At 38.5% G+C, this 24,079-nt stretch overlaps 1 protein-coding gene across 5 annotated transcripts in view; it reads right to left on the bottom strand.

Moving 5' to 3' along the window:
• Window positions 1–24,079, bottom strand: part of LOC145999707 (pyruvate kinase-like) — a 97,047-nt gene that overhangs the window by 30,555 nt on the left and 42,413 nt on the right. For 3 of the 5 annotated variants that reach the window (XM_083136976.1, XM_083136975.1, XM_083136977.1), the window contains exons 2-3: window positions 18,430–18,568; window positions 6,636–6,859 (exon numbers count right to left, since the gene is read on the bottom strand). In XM_083136976.1, the coding sequence (XP_082993102.1) occupies window positions 6,636–6,859; window positions 18,430–18,568 (363 nt within the window). Of the gene's footprint in view, window positions 1–6,635; window positions 6,860–18,429; window positions 18,569–23,945; window positions 24,076–24,079 lie in introns of all 5 variants that reach the window. The other 2 variants (XM_083136973.1, XM_083136974.1) reach the window with 2 other exon arrangements.

Below are 24,079 nucleotides of genomic sequence, written 5' to 3'. Positions count from 1 at the left end.
GTTCCAAGAAAAGCCCAATTTATCTCTCTTATATCTTGCTTTTGTAATAACACTTAACAAGCTAGAAAAAAATTAGGTGCAAAGACTTTTCGATTTGCCCTCCTAGCAAAAATTGAACTTTACTCTCAAATTATCAGTAGGAATGTAAAGGGTTAAAGTTAGAACTTTGGTTCATTTATAATTTTCACTAAATTCTCAGAAACTTATGTATATCTATGTATATTGTGGAAGATATTGTATAATATAAATATGCAGACCTGGTAGTCTTGCATTCTAATACTAAACACTAGAAGAAGCTTGGATGTTTTATTGTAAAAGATAATAAAACTTACAAATGCATACGATACATGAGGGGCTCTGGTGTAAAATATGGTAAGTGTCATTTTGATCATTTCTGAGTTCATTAAAAAAGAAAAAAGGTTATTAGAACACTGTTTTCGTGTTGTGTTCACCAATTTCAGAAGGCTTCACGAGTCCAATGCAAATTGTATGACATGGCAATTTCACTCGAAAATTTAAAGATGGCACATTTTACTTTGCAACTCAAAAATTACCAAAATGTCACCATGTTTTACACGTGAGCCCTTCACATATGAATTGACTGTGGTAGAAGTTATCAAAATAGTAACAATCCTTTCAATATAAACAAGTTTATCATTGTCATTTTTTTTTATATTTTGTTATCCCATAACTGTATTATTTTCATAGGTATCTCATAAGTTTTGTATTACTGGGGTGAATACAGAAGAACCCCAATTTACGTTCCCGGATTTTATATTTTATATTTTTCCACATTATACATTCAATCTTCAAGGCCGCAATGAAACAAAATGTTATAATCTTTTCCAGATTTTAAGTTTTCTTTAACTTGGTCCCCTGAGAAAAATAAAATCAAGGCTACACTGTTTATTGTACAGTATGAAAATATGAAATTAAAAAATTTAAAATATATTCAGAAATTGCATGTTTCTGACATTTGAATAAGCACTTATCATATATTCAATTCTTACAAATGATATGCCAGCATGTGTGAAAAAATCTATTCATAAATAAAAAAAATACTAAAATGGTATCCTCATTTACCACTGTCCCTCTTACAGGACAGGCTTGTTACAATTGAAGTGGCAGGGCGAAAAACGATGAATGTTCATTCTCGAGCAGGGGTTTCCATTTGCGGCCCGTGAAGTCAGTTTGCAAAATACATTAATTTTATGTATTTTTATTAAAATATGTTCTATTTTTACTGAAGGAACGGAAGCTCTGTGAAGAAAGACAATATCACAGGTAGAATTTATTTTGCAGTCAATAATGATCATCAGAAGAATCTAAAGTGACGTAACTTTCTCTTCACATCATTCATTTCACCCCTTCGCTATGCGGAATGAACTCGCCCGCTTCCGCGAAGGCTTCACTCTGTGATCAGAAGCAAACTGCAGAGCGGTGCTAAAGAGATCTGTTTTACTATGCACAAAGTGAGTTCCAGCGTTCCAATTCAGATTGTACTGTAACTAATTGTTAAAGTTTGTGCAAATATCGAAATGAGCAATATCTCCAAAAAACGTAAGATTGAAATGAAAATAGAACCTACCAATAACGTTGGGAGAAAGACTACCTCGTTACAAACAATGGAAAGCTGCAGTGTTTGGTGTGTTTGCAAATTATATCAGTGCTCAAGGAATATAACGTGAAGAGACATTATACAACTAAGCATGAAGAAATATACGGAAAAGATGAAGGAGAATCTAGGGATTTGCTAATTGTGGACCTGAAGAAGAAAGTCAAACAGCAGACAGGTATGTTTAGCAGTTTTACAAAGGGGCAGATGTCAGCTCTTCATGCTTCTTATGCAGTTTCACTTGAACTTGCTAAGGCAAAGAAACCTTTTTCTGATGGAAACATAGTGAAAAGGTGCGCAATTGAAATGGCAAAGGCTTTCGGAGACTATCGTTGCTAGCAAATTTGAATCAGTGTCACTTTCTAAGCAGACTGTGCAAAGACGGGTTATGGATATGGGAGAACAAGTAACAGAAAAAATGTATAACATGGTTAAAAGTAGTTCCTATTTTTCATTGTGTCTGGATGAAAGTACAGATCAGACAGATGTGAGTCCGCTCTTGATTTTTATACATATAACGCAAGACGATTTTTCAACAAACTAAGAATTATTTGACCTCTGCTCTCTTCACAGAACCACTAAAGGGAAGGACATATATGATGCGGTAAAAATGTCGGTAGATAAGATCGGAGGTTTTGATAAGTGTTCATGCATTGTAACAGATGGAGCAAAATCGATGACAGGAGAAAAATCTGTATTTGTAGGAATGCTTAAGGAAAGTGGAGTAAATTGTCCAGCGTTGCATTGCATTCTTCACCAAATGGCTCTGTGTGGGAAATCAGTGAAACTAAATGAAGTATTTAAAACAGTTATACAAATAATAAACAAGATTCGAGGGGGGAACAGAGCCCTTCTACATAGAAAGTTACGAGAGTTTTTGGAGGATAAGGAGGCAGAATATGACGACTTACTTCTTTTTAACCATGTGAGGTGGTTGAGTGCAGGAAAGTGCCTTCAGAGATTTTTTGCAATAAGAAATGAAATCCATGCGTTCCTTGAACAGTTTGCCTCATCGGATGCAAGACAACTGGTACAGTTTCAGAGTATGGACTTCCTTAAACAACTGGCGTTTCTAACAGATATCACAGGTCATCTGAACGAACTGAACTTGAAACTGCAGGGAAGAAACCAGCTGGTGTCAGATTTAATGGGAAACAAATGGGTTTCGTAATAAACTGAAGATTTTCAACGTTACTTTGGAGAGGAATAACCTGGTCAATTTTCCAAGCTGTCGGCGGCTAGCAGAAGATGAAGAAACACTGGACTTTTCTGAATTCAGTGCAAATATTAAAGAAATAATGGATGAGTTTGACACCAGATTTAAAGATTTTGAAGAACTTAAAAAGCAGCATCCAGCTATTTAGCAATCCTCTTGGCGTTAACATCGAAGAACAAGAAGCTTCTCTCCAACTTGAATTGTGTGATTTGCAAGGCGATGTGTTCCTTCAAACTAGGCAAGATAAGGGGCCAGAGTTTTTCAAATACCTTTCAAAGGAACGTTTTCCAAACCTTCGTAGTTTCGGGCAAAGAATGACATCGATATTCGGCAGCACATACACGTGTGAAAGTGTTTTTTCTTCAATGAAGTTCATCAAGAACCGCTACAGAAGCCGACTGGCAGATTCTTCACTGCTTCACCTTCTCAGACTTTCAAATACAGAAATTGAACTGGACATTCCAACTTTAATAAAAGAAGCAGATCGGCCTCAATTTTCACATTGAACACTTACTATGAAGGACTCATTTGTATGGTGTGTTTTTCATTTGTTTCAATTCATCCATAGATATCGGTTTTTTGTGAAATAAATTGTAATTATACCATTTTGATTTGTGATATCATTGTTTTTTATTGCCTCTTTTTAGAAATTTAGGTCATTCGAAAGTACTACATTTTCAGTTCAGTACTTACAATCTTTGTAATTTTTAATCCCCTCCCCCCCCCAAAAAAAATGCGGCCCGCCAATCAACTGCTGGATATAATTTTGGCCCTCGGACCTTTTGAAGTTGGAAACCACTGTTCTAGATGATTTGCCAGGAAACTAAAAACAAATATTTCTATTCATAAATACGCCATTATATGCCAAAATAATTATTTTTAAGTATCTTTTTACTCCCACAGATGTAGGTAACCATAGGAAAATGTTTCTGGAGAATCAGAGGAAACCAAAAAAAGAGTAATAAGCAAAATTATGCTGAAAAATGTGCTTTGAATTCTACATTGCAGGTGTGCACTAATGAACAAAGACAACGTGAGAGTAACACTACAACATTAAAAAAGCTATGTTTGTTATTTATCAAACTATCATCAAATGAAAAAAGTTGGATCAGTCTTGGGGGTAACTTTCAAACTATTCCTCATCATCAACTAAGTAGTCCATATAGAGATCCTCATCATTTTCTACCGTAGCGTTGGTGGTTAGCATTGTCTCGTAAAACTGTTGAGCCTCTGGGTTGGTGAGAAATCACTTCAAATCCTGGAGATCCTTGTACTTGGCAAAGGAATGGGCAATGATCCATCGTACAGGTTTTTCAAAATGGTTCTAGGTGAAGTAAAGGTCCCTCTGTTCTTTCCTCACTTCGGTGGTTGCCACATGACATCAGCACGCAAGTAAGTGCCAAGATAGGCATTGCGGTAGAAAATTTTGGTAGGGTTTTCAGCTCGTATCTCCAAACAACGCACTGGCCTGGTAGGAAATTGGCAGGTAAATTGGCTTCAAGAACTCAGTCCACGTCTTGAAGAGCTCCTTCGTGCAGTTTACCATAGCAAATGGCGTTGGTTTGTGTTTGCTGCTCCTTATTACATCTCTCCATTCGTCCAGCAACTCAACATAGGACTGTTGATTTATGTAGCTCATGCTTTTATCACACTAAGTAGGAGTGGCCACTGATTGGAAAAAACATGTTGATGGATCGAAATGACGTTGTTCTGTTACGAGATGGTGGAGGTATCGAATGACAGTATAGTTCTTGTTCTGGCCGACACAAGAATCACAAAAGATGACCAAGCGACGAACTTTTTCTAGCAAAAAGTTGTGCACAAAACTGTCGACCATAGAGCACACATCATCTGACCCTTTATGAGCAATGGTCTCGTCGTACGTGAAGAAAACTGAATCACCAGAGGAAAGGATGTGAATACTGAAGCTGTAGAAGCTCATCTGACGTTTATAATACACATCATTGGTGCTAATGTTGGGAGTCTGTAAATTTTTCTGAACATCCATGGTAACTGCCGCTATGGTGCCATCCTTTCTACTCTTCTTTATGTATAACTTCTTGAGGAAATAAAACTTCTGAGCTTTCAGTAAATGAAGTTTGTGTTCTGTTTCCAGTCTTGACAGTTCTGTTTCTCTTTTTGATTTTTCAGAGTCACTGATGCCAGCTTCAACCACAGCTTTTTGCGACTTGTATGAGTCACACATATTGCAAGTATCCTTGCGTGGGTATCCGAAGGAAACATTGAAATTGTTGTTGAGAATTGATCGGAACGTGTCATGATGAACACGGTTTTCCAGGTGGATTTTGTTGTACATTTCGGTCAACTTCGTCAAGTTGAGCTCTTCTGGTAGGTATATTTTATCAGAATCCTTCAGGGAATAATGCGATTTTCGCCTTTTAATGATTTTATGAAGTCCATCACCAGTGCATGAGTTTCTTCAGACAGTTTGTGTGGTCTACTTGTGTGCTTTCCTCTCCCATCATTAGAAGTGCCTCGATAAACCAGAGAAGATTGGATGGTCTGCACTCGTCTAGGTGTGATACCATGCAAAGTGATTAAAGCTTTGAAGCAAACACTGACGTCTTGGATTGATTTCTCGACTTAAACTCTGACTCTGAAAGCATATGAAGCGATCTTTTCGTGCGTGCCGGCTTCAATATTTTTGCTGTGCTTTCGTTTCATCACGGGAAGGACAGTGATGAGTCCTGACAGATACTGATTCTGTTTGTCATAGGTTCCAAGAGTATTGAATTCCTTAATCAATCATTTTCCTTCACTTTCTCCCACCACTTCAAACCATCTTAACCGTTTACACTTGCAATCATCACCTGTTGCGTGAGATGGAAGTCTAAATTTCTTCATCACATCCCTCATTCGTCCAGTCTTTTTTCTCTTCTTGGTGGATTTCATCGCAACTTTTCCAACCTCATCACTATCACTTTGTATATTTTCCAAATCACTTTCCATACTACTGCAGTTACGGAAGAAATATGCAACATCCTCCTGTTGGAAAGTAGTCGTTACAAAGAAACACATTTAATGTAAAGCAATAAAACTATTCTGGCATTCCATTTTTTCAGTTACCACATGCTTATTGATTCCTCACCTTCACCTGTTTTTCAATTCAGTCCGTCGTCAGGAGAAAACATTCAGGCGGGTTCACTTCCTCTGTTGAGATGGGAACATGACATCAATGTGTATTTCTAAACATATATACAAGTTCCAACCAGAACTGTACCAATCTAATTAAAGTTGTCTGTGACATCTTGCACATAATTTGAAATAAAACATTTAAAAATCTTAATATCTCAACAAATATTAAGCAAACACTCAGGTTCGTCACAAATAGTACACAATAGAACTGATCACAACACTGAACGATTCAACACACGCACAACGACTGGAATAACTTTCCCGTAGCGCTAACCCATTTCAGTGAGGCACACATTATTTAACAGAAAACACTCATCGTTCTTCACCCTTGCCCCGTATGTTTGAATGAGTTTTTCAGGCACTTTTCACCGTTTTCTCCCCCAAGACTGTTCACATTCTTATAGTACAGCTTCTGAGCTATCAGATGGCGCTGCGATCTCAAAATGGGCAAAAAAATAGACATTCATCGTTTTTCCCCCCGGGTCTTCAATTGTTTTATGAAAATCCAGGCTTATTTAGGTCGTAAATAACAAAAATTACTCATTTCTAATGCAAAAAAGTCTGAACAATATATCATTGTTAATTTAAGAGATCTAGTATTTATCTTAAAACTAGAAATGCAAATTGAAAGAGAATTAGCTAACTTACACCTTCAAGTAATCCAGTACGAATTTCAGGTCCCTTTGTGTCCAATGCAATAGCCAATGGATAGTTCATACCCAGCTTCTTGCTGTAATTACCAACAGCCTCTCGGATGTTCTTAATGGTCCCTGAATGGTAGTCATAAGTTCCGTGGGAGAAATTAAGACGAGCGATGTTCATTCCAGTATCCATCATCTTCTCCAGTATGGCTGGAGGATTGGAAACAGGGCCTAAAACAAAAATATATGTTTTACATATTGCCAGTGTACTAAGTGGTCAGAATTAAAGTTAACCTACTAAGGTTTGAAATCGAATTGAGTTGAAACTTTAGTAGAGAGGCTACGGAGACCATAGGGAAGAGAATGCTGATGTGAAACAAAATGTTAGTTCAAATTTTCACCACCAGGTGGATATGTGATTCATTGATTGACTTGCTTTATTTTACTTTGGTACTTGTGCCACTTTTGGCTAATTTGCGAAAATGGGGATGAGTGATGATATGATGAAATTGATGAATGGACACTTCACAAACATCCATGCCCAGGCCAGCATTCGAATCTGGGGTCCCTGGCGTCATAGCACGATGTGCTAACCACTCCACCACGAGGGCCAGCTGGTGGAAATGTGAGCAAAACCATTAGTTATAGATCGACCAAGATGACAAGAAGTGCCACGTGCTGCAATCGTAAAAGTGTAGCTGGACTTCCCGCACTGTGGTGTTGCCACACGTAGGCATCATGTTCAGCACGGGCCAACATAAAAACCCTTCACAAAGCGACGCATAAACTGCAAGATGTTGATTAAATAAACGAATGTTATATCTTGTGGCAGCAATAAAATGTAGCGGAAATTCATGTCAAATGAAAACACGATATATGCAAAGAATAGAATAGAATGAAGTAAGTAAATGAAATAACTTACTTCACTGTTGCATGTGTGAAATTGGGAAAAGGGGTAACGGAGCGATGCCAGTCATGTGAGGATTATAATCTTGTTCTTCACCGGTGTCATCCTCACTCTGATGTGTCGTCATCTTCATCATCATCACTGTTCACGCCAAGTTCCACGACTAGCCGTTCCACCTCCTGCTCCATAATCCCGTCCCTCTTCCAGTACTCACGCTCCAGCCTTTTCACATGATCACAACAACTTTTATACTCTGTGTAACAGACGAAAAAGCTTGCCTTGCTAGTTCTTCAATCTTTGCAACTGATTCATCAATATTTGCTTCTGCCCCTCGCTTAACAAAACCCCAGATTAGTTCTATCGGCGACAAATCACAATGATAATGAGGCAATCTCAGTGGGGTGTGACCATGTTCATTTAATATATCATCTACCACATACTGCGGTTCTTGTTGGTGTCTTTTTACAGTACACATTAATTCACTTTTTGTCATGTCCTCCTCAAAACTAATATTATTTGCTCCATTCCTGTGCTTGTTGGTGGTTTATTTACTTGTATTGTGTGGTACGATACATTATCGAAACTAATAATGCTGTTGGGAGGTAAACCAGGCAACAGATGTTCTTTTAGCCACTTTAAAAAATTATCACCATTCACTTCATTGTGATAATCTCCAGTTGTGGACTTCGCTTTAAAAATTAGTGGAGGGCCTGGGATAAAACCACTTCCCTTCCCCCCTGCACCACAGAGGTTGATTCATGTATATTGAGCCAGATTCAATATGCGACTGTATCGCGCATGCACAACGCATCGCCGTGAGATTGCCACGAGGCAAGCAACAATATCTCGTTAGTCACGCAGTAAACTAAGCCATGAGAGGCTTCCTAAATCAGATGTACAGCGTTTAGAGAGCCACTTCTGGAAAAGTGTAACGTGTTTTAGTAATTGTTTTAGTGTTTTTATAGACTTTTACATCAGGATTCCAACGTAGGAGAAATAAGGCACCTACACATGTTCAACTGCCTTAAATCACATTTTAACCTTCTTATCCATTTTTACCATACCTCTTGATCCAAGTCTTGTTTGACGCAGCCATGGCATAATTAAATTGGCATAGCTTATCTACCTGATGAAGGGAGTAGTTACATCCCGAAACGTAGTTTCACGGAGATCATATACTCACCAACGTAGGTAGTTTTAGATATTTCATAAAAGATCTTTTCTTTTTATATTGTACTGATAATTACGCAGTAGAGCAGTGTGGTCGAGCATAGTCTGATGCTGCCGAAACTGAACAGATTCTGGGAAGGGTACATTGCTGCCCTTTGTGACAGGAAGTTCACGGTGTTGCACATCGTAGAAATGTGTAAAGTGCGTAATTTTCGTGTAGGTTGTGCCACTGTGATTTCGTATTATACGGAAATATGCTGCACAGAGTCCTGGGCCCACCACACAGACGCGAGCAGCTAGAAACCGGCCTCCCGTGAAGAGGAGCCCGCCGCTATTGCTTGTTGTTCGGCGTATGGCGACCTCCAAAAATCCCACACACAGTGTGCGATGGCCAGCAAATGCCGCACATCGCAGGCGACAATCAACCGTGCCATTCACAGGGATTTATGCCTCAAGATTGTTCGCAAGAGCAACCGTGTCATGTGGCTGATCGAAACCAGGTTGACGTGAACAAGGTTGTACTGCACCAAGACAAGGCATCCAGCCACATGGTGAAAACATTGCTGGAATTCTATCGCCGTATGGAACAGGAAACTGGAATTTCTGCAATTCCCTTCTCTGACATCTCTGTCAAGATTCCACATGCTAGTCCAATGGACTATTGTGCTTTCGGACTCCTCAAGTGGCCCCTGTCCCACTGTCCCCAGCCTGTGGAAAGCCTGTAACGAGGAGTGGGATGTAATACCCACGGTCTAGCTGCAATGCAGTCTCCTGCAATGGAAACTCCGATGCCGGGCAATAGTCAGTAGTGGTGGCCTGCAGATCGAACACAACCGGTGTTGGAAACAAGTGGCACATTCAAATTCGGCTCAATATAAATGAATCAACCTCTGTATAATAAACCTTTGCCCAACACTTCCACTTCAGTAAACCTTACCCTCTTTTTTATTGTGTAAAATTCCAGACCTTTTGACGTAAAATGCATCATTCCATATCATCCATCATAATCTTTTTTGGTCTACCACGCGTTGCCTTACCAGGAAATTGTTGAAACTGATTTCCCTGTGGCAGCGGCAGTTCGCTCGAATGCAGATTCCATTGGAAATAGCCACGATTTCAATCTTTTCTCTTCATCACAAAACTTGATGACGTTCCTGATTATATTTCTGGCCTTTATGAGACAGTATGAAACAAATATACACCGCACCACACACACAATGAAATACAACACAATCAAACTTCAATAAAAACAACGAACACATGGAAAAAAGCAAGCTCAAAAAAGAAAGAAAAAAATGCCATTTGTTGCTCCTACTTGATTTCTGGCAGGTGAACAATAGCAGAAGTTTGGCAATGACGTACGCTGGTGTTGTGTCGATTCTATTGGCTAGGCATGGAGGTATGTCGTTTAGTTCACATATTTCCCACAATTCATGTCATTCTGGTGCTCTATAGACATGCAAAAACTTACTTTTAGTTTACGTCAGTAGAGCAATGTTCAATATGCATGCCATCAACATGAATTACCCTTTGAAAATGTAACAGTGTGAATAATGATTGCACGAAGCATTTCCCAAGATGTTTAAGCACATTTCCACCTGTTGGTGATAATTTGAACTACAGTATTTTATTTACATCAGCATTCGCTTTCCCATGGTCTCCTTAGCCTCTACACCAAGTTTCACCGTAATCAGATGCTTCGAACGGGCTCCAGAGAGCTCTGTGTAGGAGAACATTAATTGTGAGCACCTGGTACACCTGGCCGCAAATGTAATGGTAAGAAAAAATTTTGCACAACCGAAAATAAGTTGGCAATGCTGCGCACAACATGACATTCCTGATAAGACGCTTGAGGAGCCTCAAGCAAAGTTTTCTCAATGCACAACTTCAGTACCGAAGATCATGCCACACGTCGATTGGCAACTTTCTGGAGCATGTTGTCTGCCTACACATGTTCTCCCAAATGCCTGTTTGAAAATGAATCTTGCGTTCACGTTTTCTCTCTCCAACGTAGATCTGACATTGCAGTAATCTTACAATATTGTTTTGGTTCTTATTTTGTTTTGCTTTTACCATGACATGTTTACAATTTATCGCAACTATGAGGATGGATGATCATTAGATTAAATTGATAAAGAAACACTACAGAGATAGAACTCCATGCCGAGACCAGGACTTGAACTCTGAAGCAAGCAGTAGCATACCCAGGATTTCATCAAGGGGTGTGTTATTTCTAAAGCTTTCTCCAAATTGAAATTGTTTGATTAAACTGTAATTAAATAATAATCATAATTAATTAATAATACTTATAATTAACTAATCAGTTGAATTACTACAAATAATACTAATACCACTACTACTATTAAATAGTAGAGATCTACATAAATATAGTATTTATGAAAGCAATAGAACGAAATTACTTTCTAGTCATTTGATTTTTACAAAGTCTAGGAACACAATTGTTTCTTTGATACGAAATAATTGTGTAGTCAACGAGGTGAGACATTTTAAATGTGAAGAAAATCCATAAAAACAAGAAAATATATTAAAATAAATTGAAATAATCAAAGTATGTAACTCATCCAAGGAGATGCGATGGTCTGGTTGGTAGGGCATCTGACAACTACACAGGCGATCAGGGTTCGATTCCCGGAATTTGTTAGAATTATTCAGTTCTTGTCCCCGATAATTCACATCTGGTATGTCTCACTGTTCTTACCAACAAAACATTTTACAATGGTTAATGCTATTGTCGTTTGAAATCAGAAATTAAAACATGCCAGTGTAAACAATGGGAAGGTGGTCTGGTGGCTGTGTATTCTCGTCCGCCTAACTATACATTACCCACTTACAACGAATGAAGAACTTTCTTTAGTTAATGCTTATTGCTCACACACACATACACATAATAAATACTCATTCATTGAACATTTGATGCAGTTGAGATACAAAACAACTTTTTTCTCTTTTGAATCAAAGGTCCCCTCATATTTTATTATCAGGAATTTGTGTGTATTTTGAAGGCATTCACTCTGAGTGACGTGTGTTTGGAATGCTGTGCTTTTCTCCATGATGCATGGAAATAATTCAAATTATTATTATTATTATTATTATTAAGTAGTAGTAATATTGTCGCAGATCTTTGACTATGATAAATTGGAAACCCTGCATGCTCCAAGGAGCTTTGATAACGCACCTGGATTGCCTCGAGTTGAACCAGGAAATGGGCGATCTTTAAACCTCAAGTCCAATCTGCAATACGAATGCCATAAGAAGTTGGTGTGTGGATTTGGTCAGCATGAAATTGCTGGTTGATAAGTGAATGTTTTTTTTTTTTTGTTTTTTTTCGTTATCTTCCGTTGCTTTTCTACCTCTGGATGTTGAATCGCAAATAGATTAATTTGGTGAACTGAGAAGCATCAAATGGACAATCCCGTGGCTAATTGGTTAGCACACGCGCTTCAAAGTCTAATATCTGGAGATAGAACCTGGACCAGAAAATATGGATGTGTCATTGTCTTCATTCCACTTCCATCTATCACATCTTTAATCACTATCATCGCGATTAACCGAGAGTGGTCAAACTGTGACTTGAAATGACAGAAAAAGAACCTTCGGTGTAGACTTCAGAGTTTGAAGCATTGTTGTTTCTTCAGTCAATAGAGACAATAGACTGTGACAGAGATATGAAATGCTTCTTATTTTATAAGCAATAGCAACACGAAAAGGGTGACAGATATTCCTCGTATTTCCGATTTTCCATGAAACTAATTTCCCGTCTGTGGTGATAATTAATTCTATTTAGTGTGTGAAATATGTTTGATATCAATTTGTGGTAATCTATGCAGATGTAACTGATTAAAGAGAGCCTCCACAATGGTGCAGTCAAAACGTTGCCTCATTGCAATCAACGAATTCACGGTTTGATGCCTGGTGGAGGCACATAATGGTTTGGATTCCACTTTAAACTGTAGTTCTCTTCCCGATTTGCCTATCTATGCACAAAGTGGACTTGAAATAATTACCTCTTCAAAATTTGTGGTAGTTAGTTACTGATCGTAAGTTGCATTGTTGCTGGATCTCCAAATAATAGACGTGTTGACAGGAGCTTCTAATTTTCAAATAATTTTAATTTTTGGTATTTCAGTGTCGTTTTTTATGCCACTTTTGAGAAATCACGACAATGAAGATGAGTGATGATATGATAAATAGACAAACAAAAAACTATGTCCAGAACGGTATTCGAACCCGGAATCTCTGTCCTCGTACTGCGCTGTGCTAACCATACCTCCACGGAGGTTGAAAATTTTCACACACAGTAGAAACTTACACATTTTCCTTACATATTTGGTTTACCTACCACTCTCTCGTATCATGAATATGAATATTACTTCTTCATTTCAAGTCTAGCTTATTTACAGCTGCCTCTGGGTAGTGAATGAGTATTGCATGTATATTTTAGTTTCCTGTTGAGCCAAAAAATCCATCACCCAGATTTAACATTTAAAAAATGTAGGTCCTGTTTAGTTTAATCATTATGAATTTGCGTAAATCAGGAAATATTTTATGTTGTTACGAGATTATCAATTAGGATACAGTTTAGATATAATGAGAAAATGAAACTTGCATGTCACAATCGCCATATCCGACTGATCTCCGTACGTATAATAAAAATAGTGATTTGAACGTCACACTTCAATTGTATGCTACGATTGTTTCTCTGTTATGAACGAGATGTGCCTCCCTCTAGCACCCGTCAAACAGAAAGAGGATTGTCCCCGAAGAAATAATTTTCGATCTAATACCAGCCATAAATTAAGTGTCCAAAAACAGCTATTACGCATGAATATAAGATAAATACTTCTTAGCAATTACATATAATTATAAGCTACTGGTGCCCGAGAGGAATACATGTCATTCGCCACCAGCTTAAAATTTGTGACAATCTCCACCAGTCCATTAGCTACGCGTGACCAACTGTCCCCTAACCTGAGGCAATGACCGCAGAACCTTCCCCTCTGCCTGCTAGCCCCGCTTTCTGTCAATATTTATCTGAAGAAGTTGTTCTGGAAATGGGAATGCTTACCATGACAGATGGAAGTAATTTTCTTTTGAAAAACAACAACACGGGTGGGGGAGTTATTATTTTTAGTGGATCATTAGGAAAAGAAGCTTTGAGAAGTAAGCAAGACTTTTTTTATGGATGGCACTTTTAAGAGTTACAGTAAACAATTTTCACAAATTTATACCATTCATGCAGACTTTGGAAGCTCAAAAAACGAAACAAATATATATCCAGTTATATTTGCTCTCTTGCCAAACGAAAGGAGAGAAACATATATTCGACTTTTTCGCCTTGTTATTGAGGCCATGCCAGAGTGGAATTCAGCGACGGTGACAGTCGATTTTGAATCGGCAGCAATTTCTGCTCTTAAAGTTGTATTTCCCGCAGTAGAGGTAAAAGGTTGCTACTTCTACATGAGAAAGTGCATCTGGAGAAAAGTTCAAGATTTGGGACTTGCTTGTGAGTTTATGAAGAACGAAGAAGTAGGATTGATCATTCGCATGTGTGCTGCTTTGGCATTTCTTCGACCTGAAAAACTTTCTGCATTTTTGGACTATTTCGTGGAGAGATGGATGGAAAACGAAGAAGTTCCAGTCGAGCTTTGGAGTTGTTACAACAGGCGTCATCGAACCACCAACTCTGTCGAGGGATGGCACAATAATATTAATAAGTGTGATGGGAATCAGTAAAATTCACTTGACTGTTCAAGGCAGAGCAGGCCTGTGAGAGCAATAATGAAAGAAAGCGGGGCTAGCAACTGGAAGGGAAGGTTCTGCTGTCATTGCCTCAGGGGAGGGAGGGAGGAGACAGTGGATCACCTTCAGCTAATGAACTGGTGGCGATTGTCACAAATTTTAAGCTGGTGGAGATTGACAGGACACCTCCGAGAGTTAGAACAATGTGACTAAACTTTCCCTTTCTTGCTTCAGAGTTCGAATCCTGGTCTCAGCATGGAGTTCTATCTCTGTAGTGTTTCTTTATCAATTTGATTTAATTACACTGATCGGCATGAAAATCCTCCCATGAGGATGAAAGGGTGTACCTTATAGATTTCGAGTCGCTGATTACGAATATCGCATTGAAAAAGTTCCAGCACGTAAGGTTTTTTTTAGGGGGCATTTTCCATAAAAATTTACCGAAAAATTGTATCTTTTTAATGAAATTGTATTTTTTATGCTTGGAATGCATAATTGTGTATTTTTACCTCAATCCAAGAATTGTTACTATATCCTAGGAACATTCTTTCCCCTGCCCTCACAACCCCCCCCCCCCCCGAAATAGAAACAAATTCCAAATACACCCCACCCACTCCAAAAAAAAACAGTGAATTCTGCCACAACACAGATTTTTTTGAGAATTCCAGACAAATGTCAAAACAAAAATGTGAATAATATTGCATTTTAACATTACTGCTGGAAGAAATATTTTCAAGATGTCCCATGAGCCATAAGTGACTGGCTCTAAAATGAATTGTATCTTACAGTTTTTAACTATGTGTGACAGGCGTATTTGTGTACATTGGAGTTCAACGTTTTATATTCGTTACACTCTTCCTACACTGTCACCTCGGCTTCCTTCAAGGTAAAAGGATTCGTAATCAACTTGTGGTCATTCGTTGGCACCCCCTTGTCTAGACGACAAACCAGATGTGGTTGGAAAAAGGTGCCAAGACATCCACCTCGTTGTCCCATGAAGCAGATATTTTACTTCCGAGGTGATCGTTGTGTAAGAGGGTCGCGTTACTCTGTGTCTGTTTATATCGTTAAGGAAAAATATTTCTGCGTGAAACATTGACATTTGTGTTAAACCAACATGCCACGAACTTGCAAAAACTCGGTAGATTCATTCTGCTACATATGTGGGGAAGTGGTCTTCAAGGGGCAAAGTAGGGCATTGTCACCGTTCCTAAAGACAGCGTACACCTGTACTTTGGGTGTAAAGTCGGCGACCAGGATCGCGATTGGGCTCCCAAACAAAGTTGTAACTCGTGTGCGCGTACTCTAAAAGGATGGTTAAAAGGTACACATAAATCGATACCATTTGCTGTACCTAAGGTTTGGCGTGAGCCCCGGGATCATGTTGCAGACTGTTACTTCTGCCTGACCAATATTACAGGTTTCTGAAAAGGCACGAAGCATAAAATACAGTATCCTGACTTGGATTCCGCGAGGAGACCTGTCCCACATGATGTTGTTCTGCCTGTACCCGTACCACCAGACTCATACACACTGAGTAGTGTTTCATCCGACGAAGAACCTTCGACTTGTCAGGATGTTGCACAATCTTCGAGTACGCATTCAGATCCCAATTACGCCCCAGTGTCTGACACTAAGGAACCACATGTGATAAGTGAGGAAGAACTGAATGATCTGATCAGAGACTTAAACCTTCCGAAGATCGAGGCCCTGTTGCTTGCATCACGACTTCAACAATGGAATTTACTTGACCGAGATGTGAATATATCGATGTACAGAAAGAGAGAGGTGAGCCTAGTTCCTAATTTTACAAAGGATGGTGATTTGGTGTATTGCAGTGACATTCCGTTGCTTATGGAACAACTGAAATTTGACTACATCACTGAAGAATATAGACTGTTCGTAGATTCGTCGCGGACTAGCCTGAAGGCAGAGTTACTACACAATTGCAATCAATATCCTGCCTACCCTGTTGCTCATGCTGTGCATATGAAGAAACATACGAGAACATGCGGAACCTACTACAGAAATTAAATTACGAACAGTTTAAGTAGTGTGTATGTGCTGACCTTAAGGTTATTGCCATCCTCACCGGTTTACAAGGAGGTTACACCAAACACTGCTGTTTCTTGTGTCATTGGGACAGTCGAGCCAAACAGCAGTATACCATCACAAAATGGCCACCAAGGAACCAACTGGTCCCAGGAGAGATGAACGTGGCTAATGAACCTCTTGTGGATCCGGAGAAAGTATTCTTACCACCTCTCCATATAAAATTAGGTCTAACGAAGGTATTTGTCAAGACCCTGAAGCGGGATGGTGAAGCATTTACTCATATCAGAAAACTGTTCCCAAGACTTAGCGAGGCCAAGGTGAAAAAAGGTGTCTATACAGGGTCTCAAATCAGAGACGTTTTGAAGGATCCTACATTTCTTTCTAAGCTGAGTGATGCGGAACGTGAGGCTAGGGAGGCCTTTCGAGACGTGTGCAGTAATTTTCTCCGGAATCATAAGTCACCTAATTACAAAGACATTGTGGGCAGGTTAATTACTTCATTTCGTACCATGGGATTTAATATGTCCCTCAAGTTACATTTCCTGCATTGTCACTTGGACTTCTTCCCTCAACAGTACAGCTTGGGTGAGGTCTCTGATGAACACGGTGAAAGGTTTCATCAACAAATAGCTACCATGGAGAGGCGCTACAGTGGGAAATGGAGTGTGAATATGTTGGCCGACTTCTGTTGGAATGCGACACGCGAGACACCCTGTACAAATTACAAGAGAAGCAGGAATACCAATTGACATGTAAATGTTGAACTTTTACTCTTTATGTAGTTGTATCTGCTTGTTTTATATTGAAATTCTGATGATAGCATGCAATTTTATATGGGGGGAGAATAGCACCTTTGCGTGGTAATTGAAACCCACCCCCACCCCCTCCCTCAAAACTGGTACGTCTTGGAGAAAAACGGGTTGCGGATTCGAACTCGGGAGCTCGAAATCTATAAGAATCACCTAATTTGGTTCATGGGAGCGACAAAAAGTTTAATTTTGCCGAACAGTGTTATCATTCATCCTCATAGTTCCGATAAATTACAATCATGTCATGGTAAAAGCAAAGCAAAATAAGAACAAAAAATATTAAGATTACTGCAGTGTCAGAACTACGTTGGAAGAGAAAACATGAACACAAAATCATTCTCAAACAGGCATTTGGGGAGAACTGTGTGGACAGACAACATGCTCCCGAAAGTTTCCAATCGACAACCTTCGGTACTGAAGTTGCGCATTGAGAAAACTTTACTTGAGGCTCATCATGCATCTTATCACGAATGCCTTGGCGTGCGCAGCATTGCCAACTTATTTTCGGCTGTGCAAATTTTATTCCTATCACATGCAAATTTAGTTTTTGATGGAAACACGAAATATGAAATAACACACACATTAACTCCACATCCTCTGTATGCATTCATGGCACGGCGCAAAACACAGGGAGCACTTTACATTTTAATATTTCATGTTTTTGAAAGGTATGAGGCACATTTTTCTACCATGTTTTGTCACAAAATGATGCAAAACTTTCTGAAGTCTGAATTATCCTCTAAGTTATTCAAATAATGGAAAATTGATTAATTCTGCTGCAAATATTTGAGAAGCAAAAATGGACTCCTTTACACATGACCAAAGAAATATCTGAACCACCCACATAAAATATTGATTGACTGACTTGCTTTATTTTACTTCACTTTTTGTGCCACTTTTGGCTAATTTGCTAGATGGGGATGAGTGATGATATGATGAAATTGAATGGACATTCACAAACATTCATGCCGAGGCTGGCATTCGAACCCAGGACACCTTGGCATCATAGCGTGGTGTGCTAACCACTGCCACGGGGGCTGGCACCCACATAAAATATGTACTACTGATATGGCAAATCATATGAGAAAGTCAGGTCTTACCAATTGTACAAATGATTCCCGACAGGCGGACATAGGAAGCTTCAGAATCAATGTCGAGTTCCGCCAGATGATCCACATGGGAAGACGTTTCAGCTGCCTTCAACTGCATGCTGGGAATGGTGCTATCACCAGTTGTCATCTGAAATTTACCATTATAATAAGTTTCACGGAATTTAACATATTGTATGCTACATGTTATTGTAACATATATCAGTAGCATGGACATACTGCAAAGTGAGATTATAATACCAAAACCACACACACCAAAATCATGCAGGAATTGTTTCTAAAGATATCCATTTGAAAGTTACACAGAGAAAGGTAATCCATTGAAATACATTTACAATTCATTCTTTCGTGCAGTTTTTTGATCACGCTCGATTTCGCTACCTGTCTGGTAGTTATGTCAGGCATATACAGTATGCACTTGGGTGACCAGACAGGTGGTAAAATCGATCATGATCAAAAACTGCATACAAAAATGAACTGTAAGGGAGAATTCACATCCAAATGACAACAGGCGATGTATGTCTCTTGGGAATGAGCCAATTAGCAGCAACATTTCACACCGTTGCATGGCAGGCCACACAAACCTGCATTTGATTGGTGAAATCCTCCAGTGACAAATGTTGCCTGTCACTTTGGTGTGAACTCTCCATAAGTGGATTAGAATGAATTATCATGCAGGAAGGAAAGCAAGTACATACAACAAACAGAACTGAAGCAAAGGAACAGAAAAAAAATCATTATGCGTCATAACTTCCACACACTTATTCAGAAAAATTAGTGCTTTTAAACCCTAACTGAAAAAGTTATCCCATTATTAGAAGGTAGTGCATATTTAGTAAGTTAAGTGGCTTAAAAGTTCCACAATATTTTATGAAATAAAGAGGTGTTGTATTGAGGTGGTGTTTTTTTATCAATGTATTTCAGCAGTACCAATTCCATGCAAATGCTATCCCTGATTTTTAATAATTTTTTAGTGAAATTCTGTTTATATGTTTACAAGTAAATGTAGCCATCTTTTTACATTTTTATTAAACTAAAAAAATAGATTGCATAGAGAAGAATTAAATTTATCTGTGAATCTAACAAATGGTAGTGTTTTCAAGGTGGTTGATATGGGAGAGGGAAAAATATTATTTTACTATTTTTATTTGTAATTATTAATTATATTTGGCTGCATAGAGTTAATTGTGCCTAGCTGGATTATTTATTTTTCGTAAGTTGATGTAAATTTAAAGTTAATAAGCATTGAAGTAATCCAGCCGAAGAAAGGTGGGTGAAATTATGGATTTTTATTTTTATTTTAATCTTTAATGTTTTGGTTTTGATCATTATTATATTTAACTGTGAAAATCCAGGAGATATGTCAAATAAATTAGCAAATACAGTCATTGAAGGTGGTTGCAATGTTTGTGGCATGCTACATGCTCAATACACAATATTGATTGATTAAAACTAAAGTATTTGGTATACAGGGACAATCATCTTAACAACAAGACACCAAGAAATGGGACATGTCTTGCAAATTACATGACAGAGAGGCTAAATTAAAACTCAGCATTTGGAGATCTCTTTAACGAGAATAAAAATGAAAATGTGTGAGGAAATCAATTGTGCTGATTTGGGATGTAAATAAATTTTTAATACAAGAAAACCATATTATAAAAATCATGTGTGTTACATAAAGAAACACTACATAGCCTATATATCTTGTAATGGCCATTTTAAGAAATATAGTACTTTTTTACATACCATTTGCATGTGATTTTATAGTTTTGAAGTACAAGTGCAACAAGCAATGTGCAACAATAAGATGAACATGATACGTTTATGAAATAAGGATTCTCAAATCATGCATCATTTTCAAATTCTAAAAATTAAGACAAATCATATTTTCAATGCTTTTAGTGTGTTTACATTACAAAACAAATTGCAAAAGTATTTCAATGCATTAAAATCTTGGTAAAGTTCTCTTTATATAAGCATAGATCAATTTCTGACCAAAGGAAAAGTGATATGCACACTTCCATACTTGTAATCACAATGAATGATTGTACGAATTTGAGTTAGAATACTAGAATGGATATTAGATTCGTAGCATTCCTATTATGGTAATGAACACTCGACCACTATTTCTGGTTAAGAAAGACCATAGAGCAGGGAAGACAGTGGCAATAACTAAAAACTCTGAACTCCGTGGTGCAACAACTCTTGAAGGGCCAGGCACTGCAAGAGAGGCTTTTCATTGGGTGATGCATGGTCAGCACATCGGATCCCATCGCCACTGTTTTCTTGCTTTCGTGACCAGAGCCTGCTACTTTTTGATTTCAAGTAGCTTCCCAATTGTCCACACGATGCTGTCAATGCCGTAATTTTGGGGGCACTTGCCAGGAATCGAACCCAGAACTGCTTGTGTAGATTACTTACGAATACCTAATCCTAGTACCTCAACTCTGCATTTAATTAGCAAAGGATAAACAATTGAGCATTATTTTTAACTTTTTAGATCACTTTAGGCACAGATAGGCTAATCACGACTGAACCCATAGTTTAAAGTGGGATCTGAGCCACTGTCCCTCTACTGGGTATTAAATTCAGGATCCTATGATTACCAGGTGACAACATTACTTCTATGCCATCGAGAAGAATAAACAAAAACCTTTATTGTATGTCCAGTTTAGAAATGTCTGAAGTTATGAAGTTGGCCAAGGAAAAGGTCAAACAAGTTTCAAGTTTATACACAATGTCCATTACATTGAACACATATATTGCCTCTTCTTATCAAAATAAACTAAATGTTAAAAACTAATCCTGCTTGCATCATACTTATATCAAGAACAATTCTCATCTTATTTGAATATTTTTCATGTTTATTTTACGTGAATTTATTGTATGAAATCTAAATTATAATGGTTGTAATTCTACTAAATGAATTGTAAAACCCAAGGTTTATACTGCACAGTACTGTAATTTAAAATCAACATACGATACAAGAAGTACATTAGGCCAAGTAGTTATTAATAAAGCCACATACAGAGATAGTACTTTCAAGTGTTTATGCGTAGAGTCCAGAAATGTCTGAAATTTGGATTTTATAATATCCTTGTTATTTGTTATTGGTTGTACATGTGAACTGCCACATTAACAAACAAGTATTTATGTTACATTATGTTTTGGCATGCACAAGATGTAGTCAACCAGGACTTGCACTCAGCATACACAAGAGATGTGCTATTGTAGAATCTTAACAAAAAATGTAGGCTTGAACAGAAATCCAATCCTGAACAAAGCCCCAGATTTTTGAGTTCTGGTCGAGACTGAATTCTTTGCTTTTGCCAAGTGTCTATACATGTTTGTGTGTTTGAAGAAACCATGAATTTCTTCAAATACATAAACACTTGTAGAAACTTGGCAACAATTATGCAAACAACAGTTACAAGGGTTGTTCAAGTCAAACTTGGGTTTTCGATTTTTTTCAGAATTACTGAACACAGCCAGACTAGCATGAAAGGCTTTACTTATAAGAGACACGCGAGTATAGGCCACGCGTTTACTTCGTTAACGTGGAAGAACTGAAGAAAGCCGCCGCCACGAACGTGGGTGGGGATAAATAGCAGGAGAGTTATTTTCGTCCAATCACACTCAACCTTCAGACAATGGGCGCAGCTGTCATTCTGCTAGTCTACTCCACGTGGAATCTCAGTCACATGACTGAAGATACACTGTTGCCATACTTTGCAACTTCAATGTGGAGACAGTGGGAAGGTGCTTGTGCACGGAGGGACAAGGTGACGTAGAGTAGGTGTGCAGAGTAGATGTGGGGCAATACTGTGCGTTGAATGTGATTGTTGCAGTGGGTGGGCACGCTCCGTGGACTTCAAAGCCAGCCGGTCGTTAACGTAGCTAGTGCATTGGCTATACTATTTTCCCATCATAGGTAATTCTAATAACTTGATAAACAAAATGGCAAACAAGCTTCAAGTGTAAACATGAAACATGTGATAAAATTTAGTATGAATGAAGGCATAAAACTGAATGAAAAAGTACAGAAGACTTGAAGCACAATATGGTGATGGGTACACACAGTTTAAAGATGGCCGTACAGTGCAAGACGATCGTGGTTGAGACGGCTTCGAGCCCATTGCAATCATTCCTGTGAAATTTCAGTGAGTGGAATGCTTGATCCTTGAAAATTGAGAGATAACATGTCAACAGCTTGTGTAACACATGCATCTTTCTGTGGTAACATTGAACACAATCATTCATGAACACATAGTTCCAGAAAGTTAGTGTATGACAGCTACCAATACAGCTCATGCATTTGACCAACACAGAAAAGTGCAAATCTGCAACGTGTTAAAAGGTACATTTTGACAGGGAAGGCCACTTTTTTCTTGATTGAATTGTCACCTGCGAACAAAGCGCAGGTGCATCATTTCACCCCAGAATCAAAACTTGTATCAAAGCAATTGGAGCATGTGAAGTTGCCATATTTCCTAAAAAGTTTCTAGCAACTGTGTCAGCAGGTGAAGTGAAGACCAGTATTATATGGGACAAAAGTAGCATCATTCATGGGAATTTTCTGTCAAGTGGTGTAACCATGAACAGTGTTTACTACTGCAAAGTTCTCTAAGTGTCGAGAAAAAACAGCCTGGTTTGATCCCTAAAGGTATGCATCCTTAAAAGCATGCCTGCATACTGCTCATCACATGATTTTCACATCCACCTTACAGTCCTGACCTCACTCCAAATGATGGTTTTCATCTGTTTGAGTCATTAAAGGAGTTCCTCAGCATTTCAGCAGTGCTGAAGAGGTGAAGCAAGCAGTCGGATCTCACCTCTGCTTTCTATGCTGCTGGTGAAATGCTAAGATAAACACACTAGTGTAGTCCTCCTCCGTGGCCATGCGGTCTAAGGTGCTGTGGACACCAACTGTGGGATGGCATGGGTTCAAGTCTGCCTGGGTTCTCGGCTTGTGTACAGGACCAGTGGCAACCCACCATCATGAGGAAATTGGCAGAGCTACAAGTGAGTAGTGTAACCCGGTCTGGGAAATCTCCTAAAACAGCTGAGGGTTCGACATGCTGACCCCACGTCACCCCATTACCGATTGAAGAACTCCACACCTCTAGGTAGGATTATGGGAGGGAGACTGGCAGTCGGAGAATAGGACAAGGCCCATCCACAGCGGGCAAGCCACAGATTATTATTATTATTATTAAACACACTAGTGTAGAGGGGGATTACATCAAGAAATAAAGTATATTTTACATATCCAAATGTGTTTCATTGTTCTGAAAACAATAGAAGTTCTGGTTTGACTTGAATACCTCTTGTACACACAAGAAATACATTAGAAAGCATTTAGAATGCCAACAAGGAAAATTTTAGCTCAAGCAATATTTACTGTAGCACATTCTACTGTTACATGCAAAGAACTTCACTACATGCAAAAGCACACAACAGATAAGATACCATGCACATTCTCACACCACGCAGAAATAAGATACCTTTACCGGTATATCATAGATTGTTGACCAAACCATGCTTCTTGTTTTTCCTACACCAATAAATGCTCTGATACTATTACTCCTTTGTTGTTTGAATAAGCCTGGACTTAGAAGTGACTTTACGGTGACCCTGT

Source organism: Lepisma saccharinum, chromosome 15 (assembly GCF_977018435.1).
Source record: "Lepisma saccharinum chromosome 15, izLepSacc3.1, whole genome shotgun sequence".
In the NCBI taxonomy this organism is placed as follows: domain Eukaryota; kingdom Metazoa; phylum Arthropoda; class Insecta; order Zygentoma; family Lepismatidae; genus Lepisma; species Lepisma saccharinum.
This window is presented reverse-complemented; position numbering and strand designations above follow the sequence as displayed.